This window comes from Apteryx rowi, unplaced genomic scaffold, assembly GCF_003343035.1.
Source record: "Apteryx rowi isolate R43461 unplaced genomic scaffold, aptRow1 scaffold_12, whole genome shotgun sequence".
Classification (NCBI taxonomy): domain Eukaryota; kingdom Metazoa; phylum Chordata; class Aves; order Apterygiformes; family Apterygidae; genus Apteryx; species Apteryx rowi.
In genome coordinates, this window is record NW_020447419.1 from 3,347,551 (window position 1) to 3,366,658 (window position 19,108).

General features: G+C 45.0%; 1 protein-coding gene across 1 annotated transcript in view; it reads right to left on the reverse strand.

The window, feature by feature from the left end:
* CPS1 (carbamoyl-phosphate synthase 1) overlaps positions 1 to 19,108 on the reverse strand; it is a 97,720-nt gene that overhangs the window by 26,281 nt on the left and 52,331 nt on the right. The window contains exons 22-25 of the mRNA XM_026088842.1: positions 9,304 to 9,445; positions 7,354 to 7,419; positions 6,713 to 6,776; positions 3,024 to 3,205 (exon numbers count right to left, since the gene is read on the reverse strand). Coding sequence (XP_025944627.1) covers positions 3,024 to 3,205; positions 6,713 to 6,776; positions 7,354 to 7,419; positions 9,304 to 9,445 — 454 coding nt within the window. The remainder of the gene's footprint in view (positions 1 to 3,023; positions 3,206 to 6,712; positions 6,777 to 7,353; positions 7,420 to 9,303; positions 9,446 to 19,108) is intronic.

The window sequence follows — 19,108 nt, forward strand, 5'->3', positions numbered from 1 at the left end:
TGCTTTTATGCCATTAGTAATAGAGTTGGTTTTTCTTCTTCCCTGAGTTTGAAAACAAATTAGACCATTAAAATTGTACCTGAGAGCCTCCTTTAGTTTTATGAATCRTTTCAGAAACTGAAAAAGGATCAGAAGAGACCCTCAAGCAGATAGATATTAAAATAAAAAGGGAACATCTCCTCTGGAAACAAAAAGCCAATAAATCTGAGGGAAGGATTTTTTTTATTTTTATTTTTTAATTACTGTCCCCATGGACTGCCACCTAACTTTGCACGCTCACAGCAAATTAAGCTTCCCTCCAAAGCACAGCTCCACTCTGCACAGCCATGAACGTTGACTGGAGAGGGACAGGCAAAGGGACACGAGGGAGAGGAAGAGGAGGGACAGCTGAGTATGTCACCGGCATAGGACCATGCTACGCTGTGAGCAACACTAGTGGGCAGTTCCAGCTCCCGCAGTCTCGCTGTTAAACTTACTCCTTGATATAGCCTAATTTGCCTGATCAGAAAACTGGGACAGGTCAGTGCCCCTGTTTAGCTAAGTTTAACAGTTGCCTGTGGTTTGATGCTAATCCTAACAACGTTTAGGGAGCTGACGCACAAACTATCCCTACTGAGGGCAAAGGGCTCTGTCCATCTTTTGCCCATGGTTTTACCTGTGCCTTGTCACTGCTCCAGCACTTTTCCAAGGATTTGTCCCACTGACACTGCTCATTGCACCTTGAAAGTCTAACGAGCAGGGAAGTTTAAAAGACTGGGCTGAAATCATGGCACTATTCGTGTGTTTTACGTTAAGCTGGGAGAGGAGGTATTTGCAGGATCAGTGAGAGATCCCTGAATCAGAAGCTCAGTTTTGAACTTGGTTGTTTCCTTAGGGACTGACTTCCAACCGCATTTTCTTGAGGAAGGATTCTGCTAACAGGGCATTAGCATTTGGCTTGCTCATTTTTAAAAAAAACAACATACAGCAAATGATCCATTTTGGACCATATTCTGCTGGAGATCTGGGGTCTGTCCCCAGGGCTGCCAGTGGCCTTTTGCGTGGCTCTCTGCAGTCTCTCCACGCCTCAGAGACTCAGTTTCCACACGTGCAAATTCAGTATACTGACACCGTTCCCTGTTGTCACTGCCTAAGAGAAGAGCTCCAAAACAGCTGAGCATTCATTCCTCTTCTTGAGATGTACTAGAGAGCACAACTTTGGCTGTTTCGACTCAGATCTTAATGGATTTAATACCGGCACAGCAAACGTTGAATTGGTGGCTTTTGTACCCAAGCCTGGGTACCAGAATCTTCTGCAAACTCCCCACAACTCCCTTCTCCCCGTTTTTCCCTCCCACCACCAGGCTAAAACCATGCCCAGAAGCATTATCACAGTTCAGCTCATGAGCACAGCTGGTTGAGCCGGTGTAATTGCCAGAGCATCCCTCCCCTTCAGCTCTGGGTACCGGAGAAGGTCGCTGTTAGACCTCGAGGTCTGCAACGCCTCCCAGCACAAGCAAGGCCAGAACGTGGCCTGAGAACCACGACCTCCGACTCACCAAGCACTGCTGTCCCAAGCGGCGTAACCCAGGCTCTAAAACGTATGCATTATTCTTTTCACGTATTCTTCTTGCCCAACGTGCTAATTACGAGCACTATGTTTTTAAAATGAGTAGTTGCTCCCTCATCACCTATCTCTACCTTGTCTTTGATCCTGCAGTAATTAGACGCTGTGTTTCATCAGTGTTATTTCTCTGACAGACTGTCACACCAATTTCCTCCACGCCCAAGTTCAGAAGTTCAGTTTTGTTTAAGTAAACAAGAGTTCAATGTTATAGAGCTGAACCTCATGGAAAATCCTAAAGCATCTGAAAATCAGCCTTTAAGACTCCTGCAAGCTGCCAGTCTTTTGGCCTGTCCTAAATCTGTGATTTCCAGTAAAGAGTCTGTTTTCATGAAAATTTAAAGATGATGTAAAAAAAGATGAAAAAATAGGAAAGTATGAAGATGCAATCTGAAAAATGGTCCCAGGACAGTATTCTGCAAGTGGCGTTCAAGAACAAAGTTTAGAGAATGGGACCTGAGTTCTGAGTGGCTTTTTGCGTGGTTCCAAATTTGGGAATGATCAAAATGCAGTCAAGTGATAAAACCATTTTAGAAACTTGCTTGCATTCACAAAGGAGCTCATCTCGAAGTGTCATGTACTGAAAGAAGAGCCAAGGAAAATCAAAAGCTTAACATGACCTGGGTTCTGCAAAGTTGCTTCAGGAAGTTATATAGCCAACTCCCACTGAATTTCAAGGGAGGTGAAGGACCTGAAGTATCTCTGAAAGTCTCAGCCACAGCATCCAAGATGAGCACGTTACCAGACAGAAATCAACGTTTCCTATACCAGGACAAATTGTTTCCATCATAAATCCTCTCACCATCAAGTCTGCCTGGGATTCCTCTCTGTATCTTGGTATCAGAAGCTCCGAGCTCTTGAAAACCCCTGACAGACACATGTGATATCTGGATCAGGAACTGGAACATCTTATGGTTTGATGGCGATTCCAGTGGCCCATTCCCAGCCTGCTTGTCTGCACGCTGGACAACATGTGATACATCCCCACTGTACTGTAAGGCCCAGGACTGCAAGCTCTTAAGCACAAGTTACTGTTAGGTATGTAAGTTGTTCTGCTTGCTTCAGGGGAGTACTTGTGCTTAAAGTCAAGGATATGCTCAAGTGCTGAAGCTCAGCACTGCAAGGGCAGAACAATTTGCGCGATAAATGACTGTGCAGCAAATTAAATCTGCTTGTAAATATTGCACAATATGGCATCTTGCAAAATAATTTAATATTTATTTGGCATTCATTATTGAGCAGTCTGCTAGGAACATCAACGATGTGTAAAATGCAACATCGGGACCCAAACCAAACAGCTTTAGCTAGCAAGCTCTCCCCCCGCACCCCCAGATGCTCTGCCAAAGCAAGCTGATGACATGAATTTTGAAAAGTTTGGTCTGCTTCATGGCTTTTTGTTGCTGCCACTGCTTTTCTTTACCTCGTGTTGGTAGATGTCCAAGATCCTTTCCAATGACAGCTCTTCAAAGTATAGTCTGTCACACTCATCAAAATCTGTGCTCACTGTCTCCGGGTTGCAATTCACCACGACTGTCTTGCTGCCAAGCTGACGCAGCGTGCGGATGCTGGAGACAGCACACCAGTCAAACTCCACGCTGCTGCCTGCCAGGGGACAGAGAAGTGGGCAAAGACAGGAAGGATGGGCGGGAAGAGAACACAAACAAATGTTCTTAGCATTCAAGCTTAAAAAAAAGAAAAAAAGAAACAGCACTGGCTCCTGTCAGTTCAGAGCGAGAAATCTAATTGTCCTCCCATGGAAACTAAGCACCCACAAGCGTGAGCCTCCAAGCACACGTATGTCAGCCCAGCTGCGCAGGATCGCAGGCCTCTAACACGGCCGTCATCCTGCACGCGTAAATGCTCGTGTCAGCTCTTGCTGCCCATCCAGCTCCTACCGCCTGCTAACCAGTGCACTTTGTCTGAGATGAACCGAAGAGGCAGAAACTCAGAGGCGACAGAATGAGTGCGCATGATTAGGGGATGGCACTGTTCAGTCCAGGAAACACGAAGCATTTGCACAGACATGGTTTAAAAAAAAAAAAAAAAAAAAAGACGGAAGTGTTTTTTTTACCTTGCCAAAAGCAGAGTGTGGCTAACCAAACAACAGATAAACGACAGGACAGCGGGTTCGACTTTCCCGAGCGCTGACTCTAGGTGAGGCGAATCGACAGAGGAATATTTTGTGAGCCACTCGGTGATCCTTTCACCGTGGTTTAAAGGCCACGGTGGCTCCAGCAGCACTCTGAGGCAGGCACATCCTACAGCCCTCAGCCCCGAGGGAGCACTGCGGCCACATCTCCAGGGAAGAAGCAAAGAGGGACTCAGCCAGGACTCGGAAAGGTCCCTGGTCTAGACAGCTGGGGAATCAGGACTCAGGAGCACCCTGCTGGCCACAGACAGCGTTGTAATCCAGACCATTAGGCTAACGGCTAGTGTCCTACGAACTTCTATGCTCAAACATCTAAGAGGGCTACCCTCAACAGAGAATGATGCATATTTAAATTTAAAAAGCATCATTAAATGGTTATGCTTACAAAACCTTGACCTCATCGTGATGTATTCACAGCCATTACATGATAGTTAATTACTGATATCAGTATTTTCATATATAATTGTGTCATAAGATAGGTTGGAAATTCAGACTGTGCTGCACTGGTGTCTCCACAACAGCTAGTAATGAGCAGACGGCTGTCACAGGTCACTCGCTGACAGGCGCACACGTTACTTCCCTACACCTGCAAACAGGAATCTCATCACACAACTAGGCCACAGCTAAAACCCYGCAGAAAAGAGGGAAATCACGTTTGAAGCTGAATGGTTCCCAGAGGGTCAACAGATGCTCATTAACCTTCTTTTTAATTCACTTCCATTACTCAGGTATTCTTACATGTATATGAAACCTCAATTTTGGGACATGAAGGTCATCCGGAGTCCCCATCTGACTGCTTTGGATACTACCCGGGAAGACAGCAGAACACATGTAAGTGTATTCCAGCCACAGCCAGTAATGGTTGTGTCCAAACAGCGGGAAAGGGGAAGACGGCAAACAAGCAGTAATACTGGTAATGGCTGTTGTAACATAACCAGACACCGCTCCTGCGAAGATAATCACTACATCAATACATGCATGTTTTTGAACTCGCTTTCAGGTTTTGATCATGTCAGGTTTGTGTGCACACCACGCACCGTACAGAGCGGTCTGCTCATCCACACACGCGGCAGCACAGTTTATTTTTACACCTTTGCCTTTCAGGACTGACTTTTATAGGAACAAAACCTGACCAGGGTGTCCCTCTCCCAGCACAGGACACAGCCGCGTGGCAGGAGCGGAGAGCAAGCATCGCCTTGAATATTCGACCAGGAGCCCCAAGGCCCAGCGGCTGCACTCTGCAGCTCAGGTTCTCGAGAAGCCAGAGGTCAAGGCGCTCTCGGAAGGTCAAGAGTCCTTAACTGTCCGAATTCATATCATGTTTCTACTTGTCATCTTAGGTTATCAAGAAAGAACAGGGAAATAAATAAATAAAACAGTTCAATTTGGGTAATTTTCTTTCTATATACAAACTACAGCATGACCTATGAAATGACCTCACATTTCCTCCAAAAAAGTTTACTGTTGTGCAAAAATGCAAATATTATTGACATTTTGCTGCAATATATTTTCAAGTATTTTTGAAAAAAAATCATTTTTTAAGTTAAAACTCAGTTTTCACAAAGAAAAGACAATGCGTGATTAAAAATGGTAACTTCACATTTTTTAACTTCCATCCAAATCATTTACCTGTTTCTGACCTATCCCTGTTTTGTAAATGTAAATCCACAGGGAACACTAAGTAGATCCCATTGAATTAAGATTACAGTTCTGAAAGCATAGGCAAAAAGCACACTGCATACTTGCTCTCCAAGAATAACAAAAGAAAAGAAAAAAAAGTCAACTTGGCTATTGCACCTGGAAAACATCTTTTAGATGGTAGTAACTAGTAACTGTTTTCCCTATTAGCAGACTTTATTTAGTTACAATCTTCTGCAAAGATTGTCATGATCTAATCAAAATTACAGAACAGGCAAGACCAAGATCAGATCTATATGCTAAATCTATATTATCAGTAGTTTCAGGTGAACAGTGCAAAATGTTTTCATCTGCATTCGATTAAATTATTAAATATCATTGTCATCCTTTTCATGTTCTGTTTTTGCAACTGTCCTGCACAGCATGTTGACTAGCAGAAGTGTTCACAGAAAATAGCATAATCTTGGAGCATTCCTCCTGATTTCACTCATCTCAATATTCATATTGGAAACAGAGTTCAAAAAGACACGTCCTACAATCAGCAACAGAAGTGTATCACGTGACCTGTCTTCCCAAGCAAAACAAATGAATGCAGTTTAAGTTTCAGCTATCAAAAACTATCACTGTTTGTGAGATGCAGAGCAAAAATATTTCTGAAAAATAGTTTTTTTCTTCATAATAATTGCAAGCTATTTGGAAAGGATTCATGAAAAGAAAAAGTCATCATACAAAGAATTCAGCACAATCTGTCTACCCAGTCCTCATAACCATGAGAAAACTCTTACACTGCATAATCATTGAAGTGGGCTGAAATAACAGCACATGGAGAATTGTTTATACAAAAGTAGCTGAAGATATCCAAATATTATCATAAACATATATGCTTACGGTAATAAAACAGATAGCATATAACAACATAGTCATGAGCTGGCAGTAAACACATTCGACTGAAGAAAGCTGCGGCAGAAACAAACTTCCATAACAAGGTACCAGATTCTAGAGGCCTTAACACTTGCAAAAAGTAAGATTAAAAAAAAAACAAAAACAAAAAAACACACCACACACACTCTGGAAATCACAACTAGGTGATGTGCTCTCCAGCTTCAAGTGAAAAGTAATAAAGAGTCTTCTATTTTTCCAGTGCGTGAAATGAAGTCCCCAAGCAAGTGTAAAAGACAAACCTTGTGCTGGGAATTGATGTCCTATGCACTGTGCTCTGGAGGGTTTTGGCACCATATGAGAAGAGGAACAAAYGAACCACGAGAATATCCAAGAAGGCTTGAGGGTGCAAGGAGGACAGAGGAGTTGTAAGAAAGATTTACCTATGTGATACGGTCCACAGCCCAATACCATCACTCCACAGTCATCAAATTTTACATCATGTTCCTGAGAAGGGAGGGAGAGAAGTCATTAGGATCTGTACTCAGCAGCACCTAACTCCATGCTTCTGAGAACAAACAATTTCTGCTGTTCAGCCCACATCCAACAGTCCGATCCTTCAGGGCTTGAGTCTGATCTCATTTACTGCTGTGTAAATCAGGTGCAACTGCACTGGAATTAATGGTGCTGTACCTAAATGAGAAGAGACACAGCACCACTTATTTGACTTGCCTTACCTACTCAAGCAGCCTGAGGAGCTGTGCGTTTCCTAAAAAATGAATGCTAGGAAGGGATGATGCACGAGTCACAGAGGRCTGCGTTCCCAGCATCTGATCCGTACACAGTGGATGTAAATGCAGTTGATACAGCACAGATCACAATGATGTACAACCCGTTAACACTAAATGCACTGGATCAGTATACGGGCAAGTGAAAGTCTTAGGCCTGCTGAAAGGGGATTACACATAACACTATGCAAAACAACTGCTACAGAGACACCCTCAAGGTCTCCAGAAATAACGTGACATAGGGGGAAGAAATCAAAATAGACAGCAATGAGACTGRTGTTTTCAAATGCACCTACCTGCCCATTGTACGTGATGTAGAGGTAATTAGTTACTGCGGCGTATTCTGCTGCCAGCGTGTCAATCTGTAAGAAGGAAGGAGAGAAGGGAATGTGACCTGGCCAGTACAAGATTTTTCTTACACGCAGTTTGTTCTTTCCACCCTCATCCCCTCCCTTTCTGTCTTATATTTTCCCATCATGTCTTTCCTCAAGAGAGAAGATGACCCAAACTGTGATATGCTGGCAAAGCGGCAAAAGGAGAGTCTCTTTCATTGCCTGGCCTTTCCCCCAGGCCTTCCAGCTCAGTCAGCAGGAGGCTTTACCTTCTCTTTATAAGCTGCAGTTTCAGCTCCGCAACCATTTGATAAAACACCTCCACAGCTCACGATCTTTTTCCATCCACCCCTTCTTCTCTCTGCCCTCCTCATTCTCTAGTTACTTYGAGAGCATTAATTGCACAGATCTCCATTCCTCCAGGTCTCCTGAATTCCTTAGCTGCACCATCTCGGTTCTTCATGCTATACTCTTGACCCCATCTTAATCCCTCACTGAATACAAACTCATAGGCAATTATCACTTAGTGATTGTCTTGAGTAGCAGCAGAGAAARTACTCTGTATTTACATTATAATAAATCTCTTGCTTTGATAATTAAATTGCACACAAAGCAAGAGTGGTTTTCAACCACGCCTAACATGTACTTTTCAGCAACTTTTCTTATGTAATTAGTCACCAGAGAGCCCAGAAGAATAATTTCCCTACCAAGCTGTTCATAAACTGTGTCAACTACTTATTACATGTTACGCATGGTGACTAGTTCATCTAGGTCACTAGCTATTGCTAAAGTTCCCTGAACGAAATGCTGAAACATTTCTGCACAGAATACTGAATGGGCAACAATATTAAAGCAGTCCTGCCATGAACTTTTACATCCTGCAATTTAAGAATCTTTCCACTCTCCAAGTATTTTCACAAATCCCCACTGGTTGTCCAAATCCTTGTGAGTAATGAAGAATGTGACCTTACGTTATTAGCACTATGTAAGTCTCTGCTGCTCATTACTGTTGCTATTACTGCGACTTGTACTTCATGGCTCAAGAAGAAACATATGCTTTGGTGCCACAAATGCAGGCATAAGTAGAATGACCTTATTAAAGAAACACTGGCACACAAATCAATTCAGCACTGCAGTGCCATATGCAGTTGCAAAAACRTAGTGCAAGACCAGCCACATTTCTATAGGCCAGGTGAGGACACAGAAGGAAAACAGTAGCTGTGAAATAGAAGGAGATCTGGATCTCCAGATCTGCATCTGGAATGAGGCCTGAGGACACAGATGGGGTCTTTCAGAAACATTCAGTAGTTTGGAGTGGGTGCCCCCCCCCAAGGAAAAAAAACAGCTGGTGGCACTTTAATACCAACGTCCCTTAAAGTGCGGCAACAGAACACCTAGCAAAGCACTGGTGATGCTGTCTTGAATAYGAGATGAGCTCATTATGCTCGGTGCTATCACAATGAATAGCAAATGATCTCATAACAATAGGACATTTGCAATAAAGAACTACCCTGTAAAAAGTTACTACCAAGAGAAAAGACATACTAGGCTTTTTACGGTCACAACATGGTGGGCCAGCATCAGTCTTCCCAGCCTCTTTCTGAGGCCAGATAGCTGTTCCCACCTCAGCCACACATAAAATGAACTAGAGTATTTCAAGTCTCTCTTCAGGGATGTTTGGTCTGCAGCTTCATGTCATTGCATTGAGGACTGCAGTGAAGAATTAACAGCTAGATGGATGAAATAGCGCTTCTTCTAAAGTCAACATCAAAATTCCCATTGATGTTAACAYAGCCAGGGTTTCTGCTTCATTTACCTCTACTTTTTCTAATGGCATAGAAATCTTCTGTTTCTTGCACCCTTAGAAGCCCCCACGCCATCATCATCAGCAAACGGTAATGTTTCTCACGGTACCTGCTTCACCCAAGGCACTATATTCTTCCTCAGTCTCAGCTGACGGCTCTGGACTTCAGTCAGCCCCAGGCACTTCCCAATCTGCCTGTCTGAGAAGCCGATCTGTTTGGCTCTCCTCAGCGTCTCTTCTGGAACAGCTTCACTGCGTTTAAATACAGAAGACTCTACATAAGGCTTTACAGTACAGGTCTGAAGACATGTGAGTGCTTGTGTCTTCAATACTGCATTGAGGGGCTGCTGCTGTGGGAACACGGGTGTGAAGGGAAGACGACAGCTCTTRCATATGTCCCATACAAACACCTGTTAGGTAAAGCTTACAGGCACACTTCTGCCGCTGGGATGCGCAACCGTTTTTTTCATCACGCTTCTGAGACACGAAAGAGGGACTCACGATGGGGCCCACCATTTCTCAGGCAGCATTTTCCACCGGGCTAGTACAAGCTCACCATATCCACAGCATCTATATGGTCATTCACCAGTACGGCCGCCCCAGAGGACTCAGGGTAGTTACTCTCTTGGATTCAGTGTCCCCACATCCGCGTGCCCGAAATTCAACTGAAAATCTCCCTTGCTTTTCTCCTCCCATTCTAAGTTTTAAAATATAGGCCTCGCCAGCCGGGGCTGGATCAACGGCGCATGTACTTGCACCTCTCGCCTCTCACAGCGGCCACGCGCTCCCCGTGAAGGCRTGACAATCCCGGCCTTCTGGGGTGACCCGTTGAGGGGCACAACTGCCCCCCAACCCTGCCACGCCGGGGGGCGACTTGCCTCAAAGCACTACCATTTGTCTCAAACAAACTCTTGCTTCCATCACTGGGGAAGTTCTGTCTATCTCCGGAAATGGCCAGTCTGTTGAAAAGGTAAGTGGCTTCAGGGATACACAGTGGAAATGAGCTCCAGAGGCTCACGCGCACAGGCAGGCATTTCCTCCTGTCCGTCTCAAGTATACTTTTTTTCCGCAGCATTTGTGCTGCTTCTGCATTACAGAAAGGAAGAGAGAGCAAGAGGCGGACAGGGCAGACCCGGGGCACACCTTTTGTCATCTCATACTTATTTGCAATCAGGGCCTCTCAGCACTTCCACATGTTCTAGTTTTCCTTCTGTTTTTGCTTTTTAGGAGTCCTAGTTTTTGCTGTTTGTTTCAGGTCTGTTGTTTTCCCCAGTGCTCTATGCAGCTCAATGGTTTCTTGCCCATTTTGCTCGTGAATTTTTCATCTTCTCCATCCCCACTTTATTTCCTCCATCACACACTTTTTTCTCTCCCATACTATCTTTGTTTCATTTTGTTTTGACTTCACATATAGCCCTGATGGTTTCTGCCTGTCTCTGTTTCTAAGCTACCTTTTCTAAGCTTAGCTTTTGCAAAAACATAAAAAAGCCTATGTATTTTTATCAGCACTTTTGCTTTTCATCTTCATTGCCAAGAGCATCGTTGCCTGCCTAATAAATCAATATTTTATGAGCAAGCAAGCTCTGAATCAGGAGAAAGGAAATGATTAACAAACAAGCTATTTTCCTAAATCAGAGCTTTTGAATTATGTCCTTTGCTTGATGGTATTTTTAAATAAATAGCATTATGTTATTTGAGTGGGAGGAGAGGGGTAAGGCTGCTTTACTGGAATGTGTCAGGAAGCCGAAGCATGAAAGAGAGTCGCTGGATTGGATTTTTCTGCTCTGGCTTGGGTACGGAGCAGCTCCACCGCCCTCCGTGAAGCCAGGCTGGTGTACAACAGGTGAGAGTCACAGCAACGGCAAACCAGCTATTCTGAGGGCTGAACTGGGGACCAGAAACTTTGGTGTCCAAATCCCAGGGTAGGTGGGTTTCCCTCCATGACACAATCCATTACATTTTCCCTCTAATGCCACATCTCTCTCCCTTCCAGTATGAGAACATGATGCCCTACCTGCCTACAAGAGAGGAGCAAACAGCTTGTGAGGCCAAACCTAAGGCAAAGAGGAAACGCTCATCAAAACCACTACGCTCTGAGCTAYGTCCCGTCTGCCAGTAACGGGGTAACCAAACCGGCCTGTTCCTGTCCTCGGGGGGCTCCAGGCGGGAGTACCACTTACACAACCCCCCACCACCTCATTCTTATTACTCCAGCAGCTCCTGCTCTTTGCTAGTGCCACAAGGAAACAGTCCTGCCTGATCTAGCAGCTTTGAGCTTCCACGTTTTGGATGTGATTCTACATGCAGAAAGACTTCCCAAAATAAGACCCGCTTTGCAGCATCCCAATAGTTACATTAAAGCCTGCGGTTTCCACATGCTAACTCTTCCTCGGCAAAACTCCTCCGCTTCTCCGGAGAGCGCTCTTTTGGCTTTCTGATCTCAGCTCCAGGGCAGGACTTCCCGCGTGAACTGTGAACGCCAGGACCGAAGGCAGGTGAGTGTTTTACAGGAGGAAACAGAGCAAGCAAAACCCGCAGACTCTCTCACTAAACAGATGTTAGCCATCGCCAGCGATTAGAAAGGACACAGCCACATTACATTTCTCTCCCAGATTCTGCATTGCCGAAGTACAAGTGAGCAGGCCCGACGACCCCAAGAAAATGAGTCTGCTCCAGCGCATTTTTGCTCCCTCTCTTGCCCTTGCTCCTGTCTCAAACACACACAGCTAGCTGCCATTTGACTACTGACAGAGAAAGAATATTGCCTTCATCTGTGGCTTGCTTCAATTCCTTCTTTTGCATCCCATTATAACAGTATCATTCATCGTCATTTCCAGCCCCCCACCCACACCCCCCAGCAGGGTGGGTGGACAAGAACCAGGGATCATTTTGTGACGTGATTCATTTGCCTTGGGCTAGCAGCTTAGACCAGGTTAGGACATTTATTAATGCTCACAGAAAGGTAACCAATCTTGCACAGGACAAGCACTGTGCAAGAACTGAGCAGCTGAAGGGGAAATGAAACAGTGCGTTCTTCCTCTGCGGCTCCCAACGCGTGAAGAGCGAAAGACGGGAGATGTGGCTCTCAGTGTGGCTGCTAAGAAACATGTGGGGGGAGCCTCTGTTCAGGCAGCATTTAGACATGTGGAGTTTCCTCATTTCTCACTGCCATGCAGGCAACTTGATAAGAAGGGAAGGCGCCCAGAGCACCACAGGGCTGGAGAGGTTAGGACTGACAACCCCGCTCTGTGGATGTAAGGACGAGTTTTGTCATTTTATATCATCGCAGAAAATCAGCGCAAGTCAAACACCCACCAGCGCTGCCTGCCAAGTACCCGAGTTTGGGATCTGCCACAAGATGAGAAGTAAAAAAGCCTCGGAGGCAGCACCCAGGGATTTGGGATTTGGAGGCACAGCTCGAGGAAGGGCAYGCAGTGTAAACCAGAGTAATTGCTCCCGCTGTCTTCAGAGGAACTGGACTAGAGAGCTGCAAATCCAAACCTGCAGCTGCTTCCCTGGGGGCACTGGACAGACACCTTTATAACTGGCTAATTTCCATTTTACTAATAATGATAATTTTTAGCATATACATCCCAACTTCCACCTTAAGAATATAAAGAAACATGCAAAGAGTGTTGGTAGGGTGAAATCCATATAAAAGAGAGTGAAACCAAGACACCCTGAGGTTAAAAGGTGATGATTTTTAAGATTYAGCATTAACTAGTTCTGGTCCCACTGCCTTTGCTCAAAGTTGGCCCTTTAGATTTGCTATAGACACTAAAGCCAGCGAGAGCAGGATCACGCTGATCTCTGAAAATCTGAGTGCAAATGACCCTTCCAAGACCTCTCCAGCAATCAAGCACTAAAAAGAGAAGAAAAAACCCTCAACTTGGACTATTCCCAAATACATGACCCAGTCCTACATCACTGCCTTCCCACTTTCCCTGGGGCATCACTTACTCTTCATAGATCGTGCAGAAAATCTTCCAAAGATTGAACTAACGGGATTGTCATCAGTTCAGAAACAAAGGAGGATTAAGTGGCCGTGATTCCAGATTCCTCTAAAGCACTGTTTCCCAAAAATCACCTTTGCAAAACGACAGTCAAGAGTTTTAGAGCTTCAAAATCAGAGAATCAGACTTTTCCCACACTGCCATAACCGCTTCCCCAGCAAGCTTCCTTCCCTGCACATTTTGCAGCTGATAAACAACACAAGCCTCTCCCAAACCTCGCTTGTGCCTTCTTTGAGGCTTCCAGTGTCAATTTGCTGTTGCTTTTTGTTTAAAAATTCCACCCTGTCATCTTTGGAGCTCCATCCACTCACACTTCTTCCTCAATAGGACACGATAAAAAGAAATGGAATAAATTCCCCTTAATGAGGAAATCTTCACCTGGCACAGAGGACCTGGGGAAATCTATTAAGTGACTGGAAGAACGCTGGCAGCATCGCAATTATCAGGAGAGCCTGCTTCAGCACAGCCCTCTCTTCCACTCGACTGACTTTCATCTGATCCACCAGTTTAGGAGTAATACTAAATAAACGTGCCAGCAGAAAACCCCAGCTCTATATGAGAAGAAGCACTCTTTTTCTTGGCTCCCAAATCAGGCTCTGCTTCATGTTAGGTATGTTGTCAAGTTTATGCCCACCCTGCATATTACTTAGGCACATCTGAACAGGCTTTAATCACATGGATCGGAAATATTTGGTGAATTGGGCCAAAAAGCCTGAGCTGGGAGCATTCAGGACACATCTGTTATACTAAGCCCACAGGCCTAGCCCTGCAGGACATCTCAGGGGTATCTCAGCAACTGTTCACATGGCCCAAAATACATGAGGGATTTGGGAAGGTGAGCCATCACCACCTCAGTCCACCAGCAGGGACCCTGAACTCAGCTCCTGCATATGGAGGGGGTGGCTTTAAGCCCAAATTAAAGTTTGACCATTGCCAGCAAAGTGGACAGAAGCAAACAACGCTGGAGCCAAAAATCCTAATGTCTCCTGAGAGCTCTCCCCTTCTCAGGAGAGTCACAGCCCTGGAGCATTTCACAAGCCTGCTTGCTTTTAGGCTGGATTACGTGCAAAGGCATATTCTGCCTCTTCCTCACCAACCCCTCTCTACTTCAGGGCTCCTAGTGGCTTCCTTGATTGCTCCCGACGTTTCACAAAATTTTGAACATGCTACAATTAAAATAATGAGATCAGCATATAAATTCTCTCCCTGCATCTCTTCTCTAGGAGGCAGATTGTTATCATTTTTCCTCTCCTGAGAAGCTCATGAAATGACTGACAAAAAGCTGTCTAAGGAGCTTTTAGGGAAGCAGGAGCTGTAAGCCAACACATCTTGCTCACTAAACAACTATCACTCTAGTGCTCTGCATCTTTACCAGCCAGGTCCATGGGCCAATAAATTTCATCATGGAGATCTTAAGTAACATGAACCTCTCATTACTTCCTAAAACCTAAACAACTCACACCTAGAATTACGTGATGTGCTAAAGCAGCAGCTCAAGCCAAAACATAGCCAAGAAACGGGCCACAGATGCTATTTTCTGCCCTGACAGAGGATCGTTTGAGGTCTCCGCAGGAACACCATGATATGGATATCCCGTGTGTAGAATTCTAGAAGCGGAGAGTCCCCAACGGCTTGTAAGGGCATACCTGCACACCATGCCTATCAAGGAAAAAAAACGCAGAGTGAAGTTTTACAAATATACAGACACTTTGAAGGAAAATACAGCTGTGAAATTACCGCCAATGCCTCTATAAGGCAAAGCATCTTAAGTCAGATTCACACAAAGCACAAACAACAGTTCTGCTATATAACTGCTTATATTATATTCTCCTCTCATGTACTGAATTCCTAATTTGTTTCTGAGTCTTCCTTGCCCTCCAGTTCACTTGGAAGACACACGTAATCTTCCCAGATTGTTAGATGYGAGTACAACAAGTACGTCCGCGACAGCTCCTCAAACAGTATAAATCAGCGCAGCCTTATTTAGTGTCACTGGAGCTACTCTGCTTTATATCTGCACAAGATCTGACCTGTGCTTTCTGACCTGCCCCAAAAGCATACAAGTCAGCAGAAAACCTGCTTTTGAAAAGAGCGTGTATGCAACACCCACCTTGGAGGAAAACAGTTTATCGATGGCCTGCCTGATCTTTCCTCCCTGCATTGCTTCCCAGGTGACCTGCTGGAGCCAGGCTTTAATTCCAGCACCTGTACTTTTGTGGCTACTCCGCTACAGTAATGTTTTGAAACCGAGTCATGCTTCCAGCAAGCTGCTTTCAAAGTACACCCTTCACAGACCCAAGGACATTAGCTTAGAAAAGGAACTCACAAATGAACAACTTCATCCACAAGCCACTGAGCAGAGCACTTAGCTATAAATGCTGGGCTGAAGTGGGTCTGCACCCTCCACCCCACCCTGCTTTCCCCACCATTAAACTATGTCTCCTTAGAAGCCACAAGATGGACATTCAGGACTGCACCTACCTCTTTTATGCAAACCACAGGCCACGAGGTGTTTCAGGGATGCATCCTCCTCTCAAACAAGCCCTTAAGGGTAACATTATCAAACTGTGACTGGTGCCCTCATTCCCTGCTGCTAATGAACTGGTTAATTTTATCTGGAATCCACCAAAGGGAAGATCTGCTGTTTTCATTGTGGGTAATCTGAGCTTTAAGGAGACAGCATTCAGTCCCTTGATCTGCCAGACTGCCCTTGAGACTTTGGGCAAGTCTTACCATCTCTATGCTCAGCTCCTCAACCGTGAAGTAGGGGGTTAACATGATCCCCTTTTCTCACTTTCGTTCATCTTTACAGCTTTCTACCAACGCTGAAATACTCCTCTTTGGGCAACATACTCACTGTTCTGCATATTGCAAGATGGCCCGGTCTTCTCTGAAATGGAGTCGCTCAGATTCACCCCAGCAGGGAACTTGACCTCATTACCCTTCCTTCTCTCCCATCCCTATGAGCTCCCAAGTAACGCCAAATACAATCAATTCCAGGTTCAATTGCTGCAGAGACACCCAAGTGACTTAGTTACYGATTTTCAATAGGACTTCTGTCTTCTTGTCATTTGGGCATAAGTGGCTATTCCACCACAGCTGCCTACCTTTGCACCTACAAATACTATTATTTGTCATATGCTCTTTCTGCATACAGCCACAGATCTCAGGGAGCACAGAAGAGGCTTTATTTTGCACCCCAGCCACCCAAGTGTCTTGAGAGTGTCTTGATGCTCCAGCTGTTATTTCCAAATTTGGGCTTCAGTTGTGGTCTTGGGGATTAAAACCTAYGGATCAGCTCCATAACCCTGGCCTTCAAGTCACATCTCCCTCCTGTCTCAGTCAGCCRGACATGGTCTGTTTGAAGTCCCATCTCCTTCATGGGCTGTCAGTGCAATGAAGTGTGGGGTCACTCCTAGGCCCTTTCCCTCAATTTTCTCTCACAGGATAGGTGAGGCCAAAYCTAGGGGAAGAACTTCTCAAGAAAAAAAAAAACAAAACACAACAACAAAGCATCCACTAAAAAGAGACTATGTCGAGAGGCTGTAGGTCACAGAAGAAACAGCAGAGGCACACACTYGATGTTGCATGTGATATTATTGGATAATCTTGCAAGTATCCTTGAAATGGCGCCCGCTCCCCCCTCTTCCCCACCTTCAACTCAGGCCATTTGCTCTCCTGCAGACAAATCCTATCACCTCAAAGAACTCTTGCCCCATCTTTGAGGGCCCAGAGGCACATTCGAATTGAAACATAGCTGCAACACGACKAAACTATACAGTCTCACAAGCATCAGGTCCAAGTTTCTTTGGAAAGAAGTTCTTTGGGACAAATGTAAACGGTGCAGAGGGTGCRTCTCCCACTCTCTACTGTTTCTGCAAGTGGTTGGTCTCGCCCATACACCAACGGGAAGGGACAAATATTTATAGGTTATAAAGGTTTCTCCCCATAACTTTATCCAAGCAACCTTTCAAACATGGAAACAGCTCCTTTGCATAAATCTGAGAGGCCTCGTGCTCGACTAAGTCTCTCCAGGTAGGTCTGGCAAGGCAGCAGGTGGTGTGGGAATGCTCACAAAGGTCTCCCCGTGCCTCTGATCCCTCCCTCCCCGTCAGCCTGTTGTAGCCACTTGCTCTGTCTCTGAACTTCCTCATGGCAGAAACCATCACCTTGCTACCAGGTTCTGCAACAGATCCACAGGGCCCAAATCAAGAACTCTTGGCAGAGCTGCAACTCTAACTGCATCCCAAACCTTGCTGCAAAGATCCCCAAATCCCATCAGGAGACAAAAAGAAAGGGATGGGTTTGAACTATTTGAAAGCGAGCTTGTAGCCAACAGCAGTACCTGGGAACAGGGCAAATGCTTTTGGTTACAGTGACTGTATTTCAACAACAAAAAGATTTAATGCAATGACTGTGTCACAGCCCATTCTTTTCAATTGAAATAATCCCACAGCACAGGTAAAACTCATGCCAGGCATGCTGGGGACTGGAAACAGCTGGCTGCAGGAAGAGCACACGTGCCAAGTCTCATTTGCATCACTCAATTAGCTTTCCCTTGGGTATTGTGGAGATGCGTTTCCTGATGTGGCTCACCGGACTAGTCTCTTAGCTCAGGTCAGAAGTGCTTTCCCCCAGCTCTTTGTTTTTGTGCCAACACGCCTTCAACATAATGCATCCGGACAGTCCATCCCCTCCTTCCAATGCGGGTTACACTCCCACCTTCCYAGGCTGTGAGCTAAAACAGTCTCCTTGGGAAGGTCTGAGCAAGGATACCGGAGTGGAAATCTGCACTGATCAGTSAATGGGACTACGTTAATTTACACCACCAGCAATCTTAGTTGAATTGCATGAATCCACTCACCTCTCCTGTGTATTGCATCCCTTGCATGATACAAATGCAAGGCTGGACACYGCGAAGGGGCTTCCTGTAGCAGGCAGGCTATATAGCCTGTTACTTACTCATTATAAGGATGAAAAACAATGTGGGATAGGACTAGTTACTGGTCACATTGCTAATAGTATTGCTGCTTGCTACCTGTAGTGGAGAAGGGGACAGCAACCTCAGTGATACARGACAGTTCAGCACAATTAGCCTCAGTGGATTGAAGCTAGATTTATACCAGTTGAGGATATGATCAACCTTTGAGGTCCCAGGTGTATCATTCCAGAATGTGCCATCCAACAGTGAGGAAATCAAACTGATTCTGGGTATTTTTTTCATCCTCAGGAGCTACATATATATATATTTAAGGTACCCAAGAGGGCAAAAATTTGTGCAGCCAAACAGATTTCTGTAAATAACCAAGCTACTCCTCCTTTTCAACATCTCCCCCTATATTTATTTTTGTTTAGCTTCCGATCCAGCTTGTTCTGGGGGGGGGGGGAGGGGGGAGGGGCAAGGGAGACCAAGAACTGCTCAATTAAAACTGTGCAGCTGGTCAAAGAAACAGAAATCACAGCAGATGAACTAACTAGCACCTTCATGATAGCCTGGGTACTGTGCATTTCCAGTGCCATCATGTGGTAAAACGCAGTTAACGCAATGGGTAACCAAAGCGGAAAAGTAAGCCAACAAGCAGCCAATAACTCAGCAAGGAGGTTCTCCYAACCTCGTAAACCATGAAGGGAAAGCTCAAGTCAGCAAGAGGCTGGAACTGAAATACAGCCGAGCATTTTAATTTACTGCTATCTTTTCTGCTTAGTTTTATATGGTCATTTTTCTTAAAGAAAGCAGAAGATTTATATTCAAATATGTCTGGAATTATAGGTGTTTGAAAGTGAAGTACAAAAGCAACACATGATGCATTATCACAGTAAGGCAGAAAAGCTTAAAAATGAATCAGCCAGGCCAAAAAATGCACTATATTCGACCCTCAGGTGTAATAAGTCAGGACAAGTC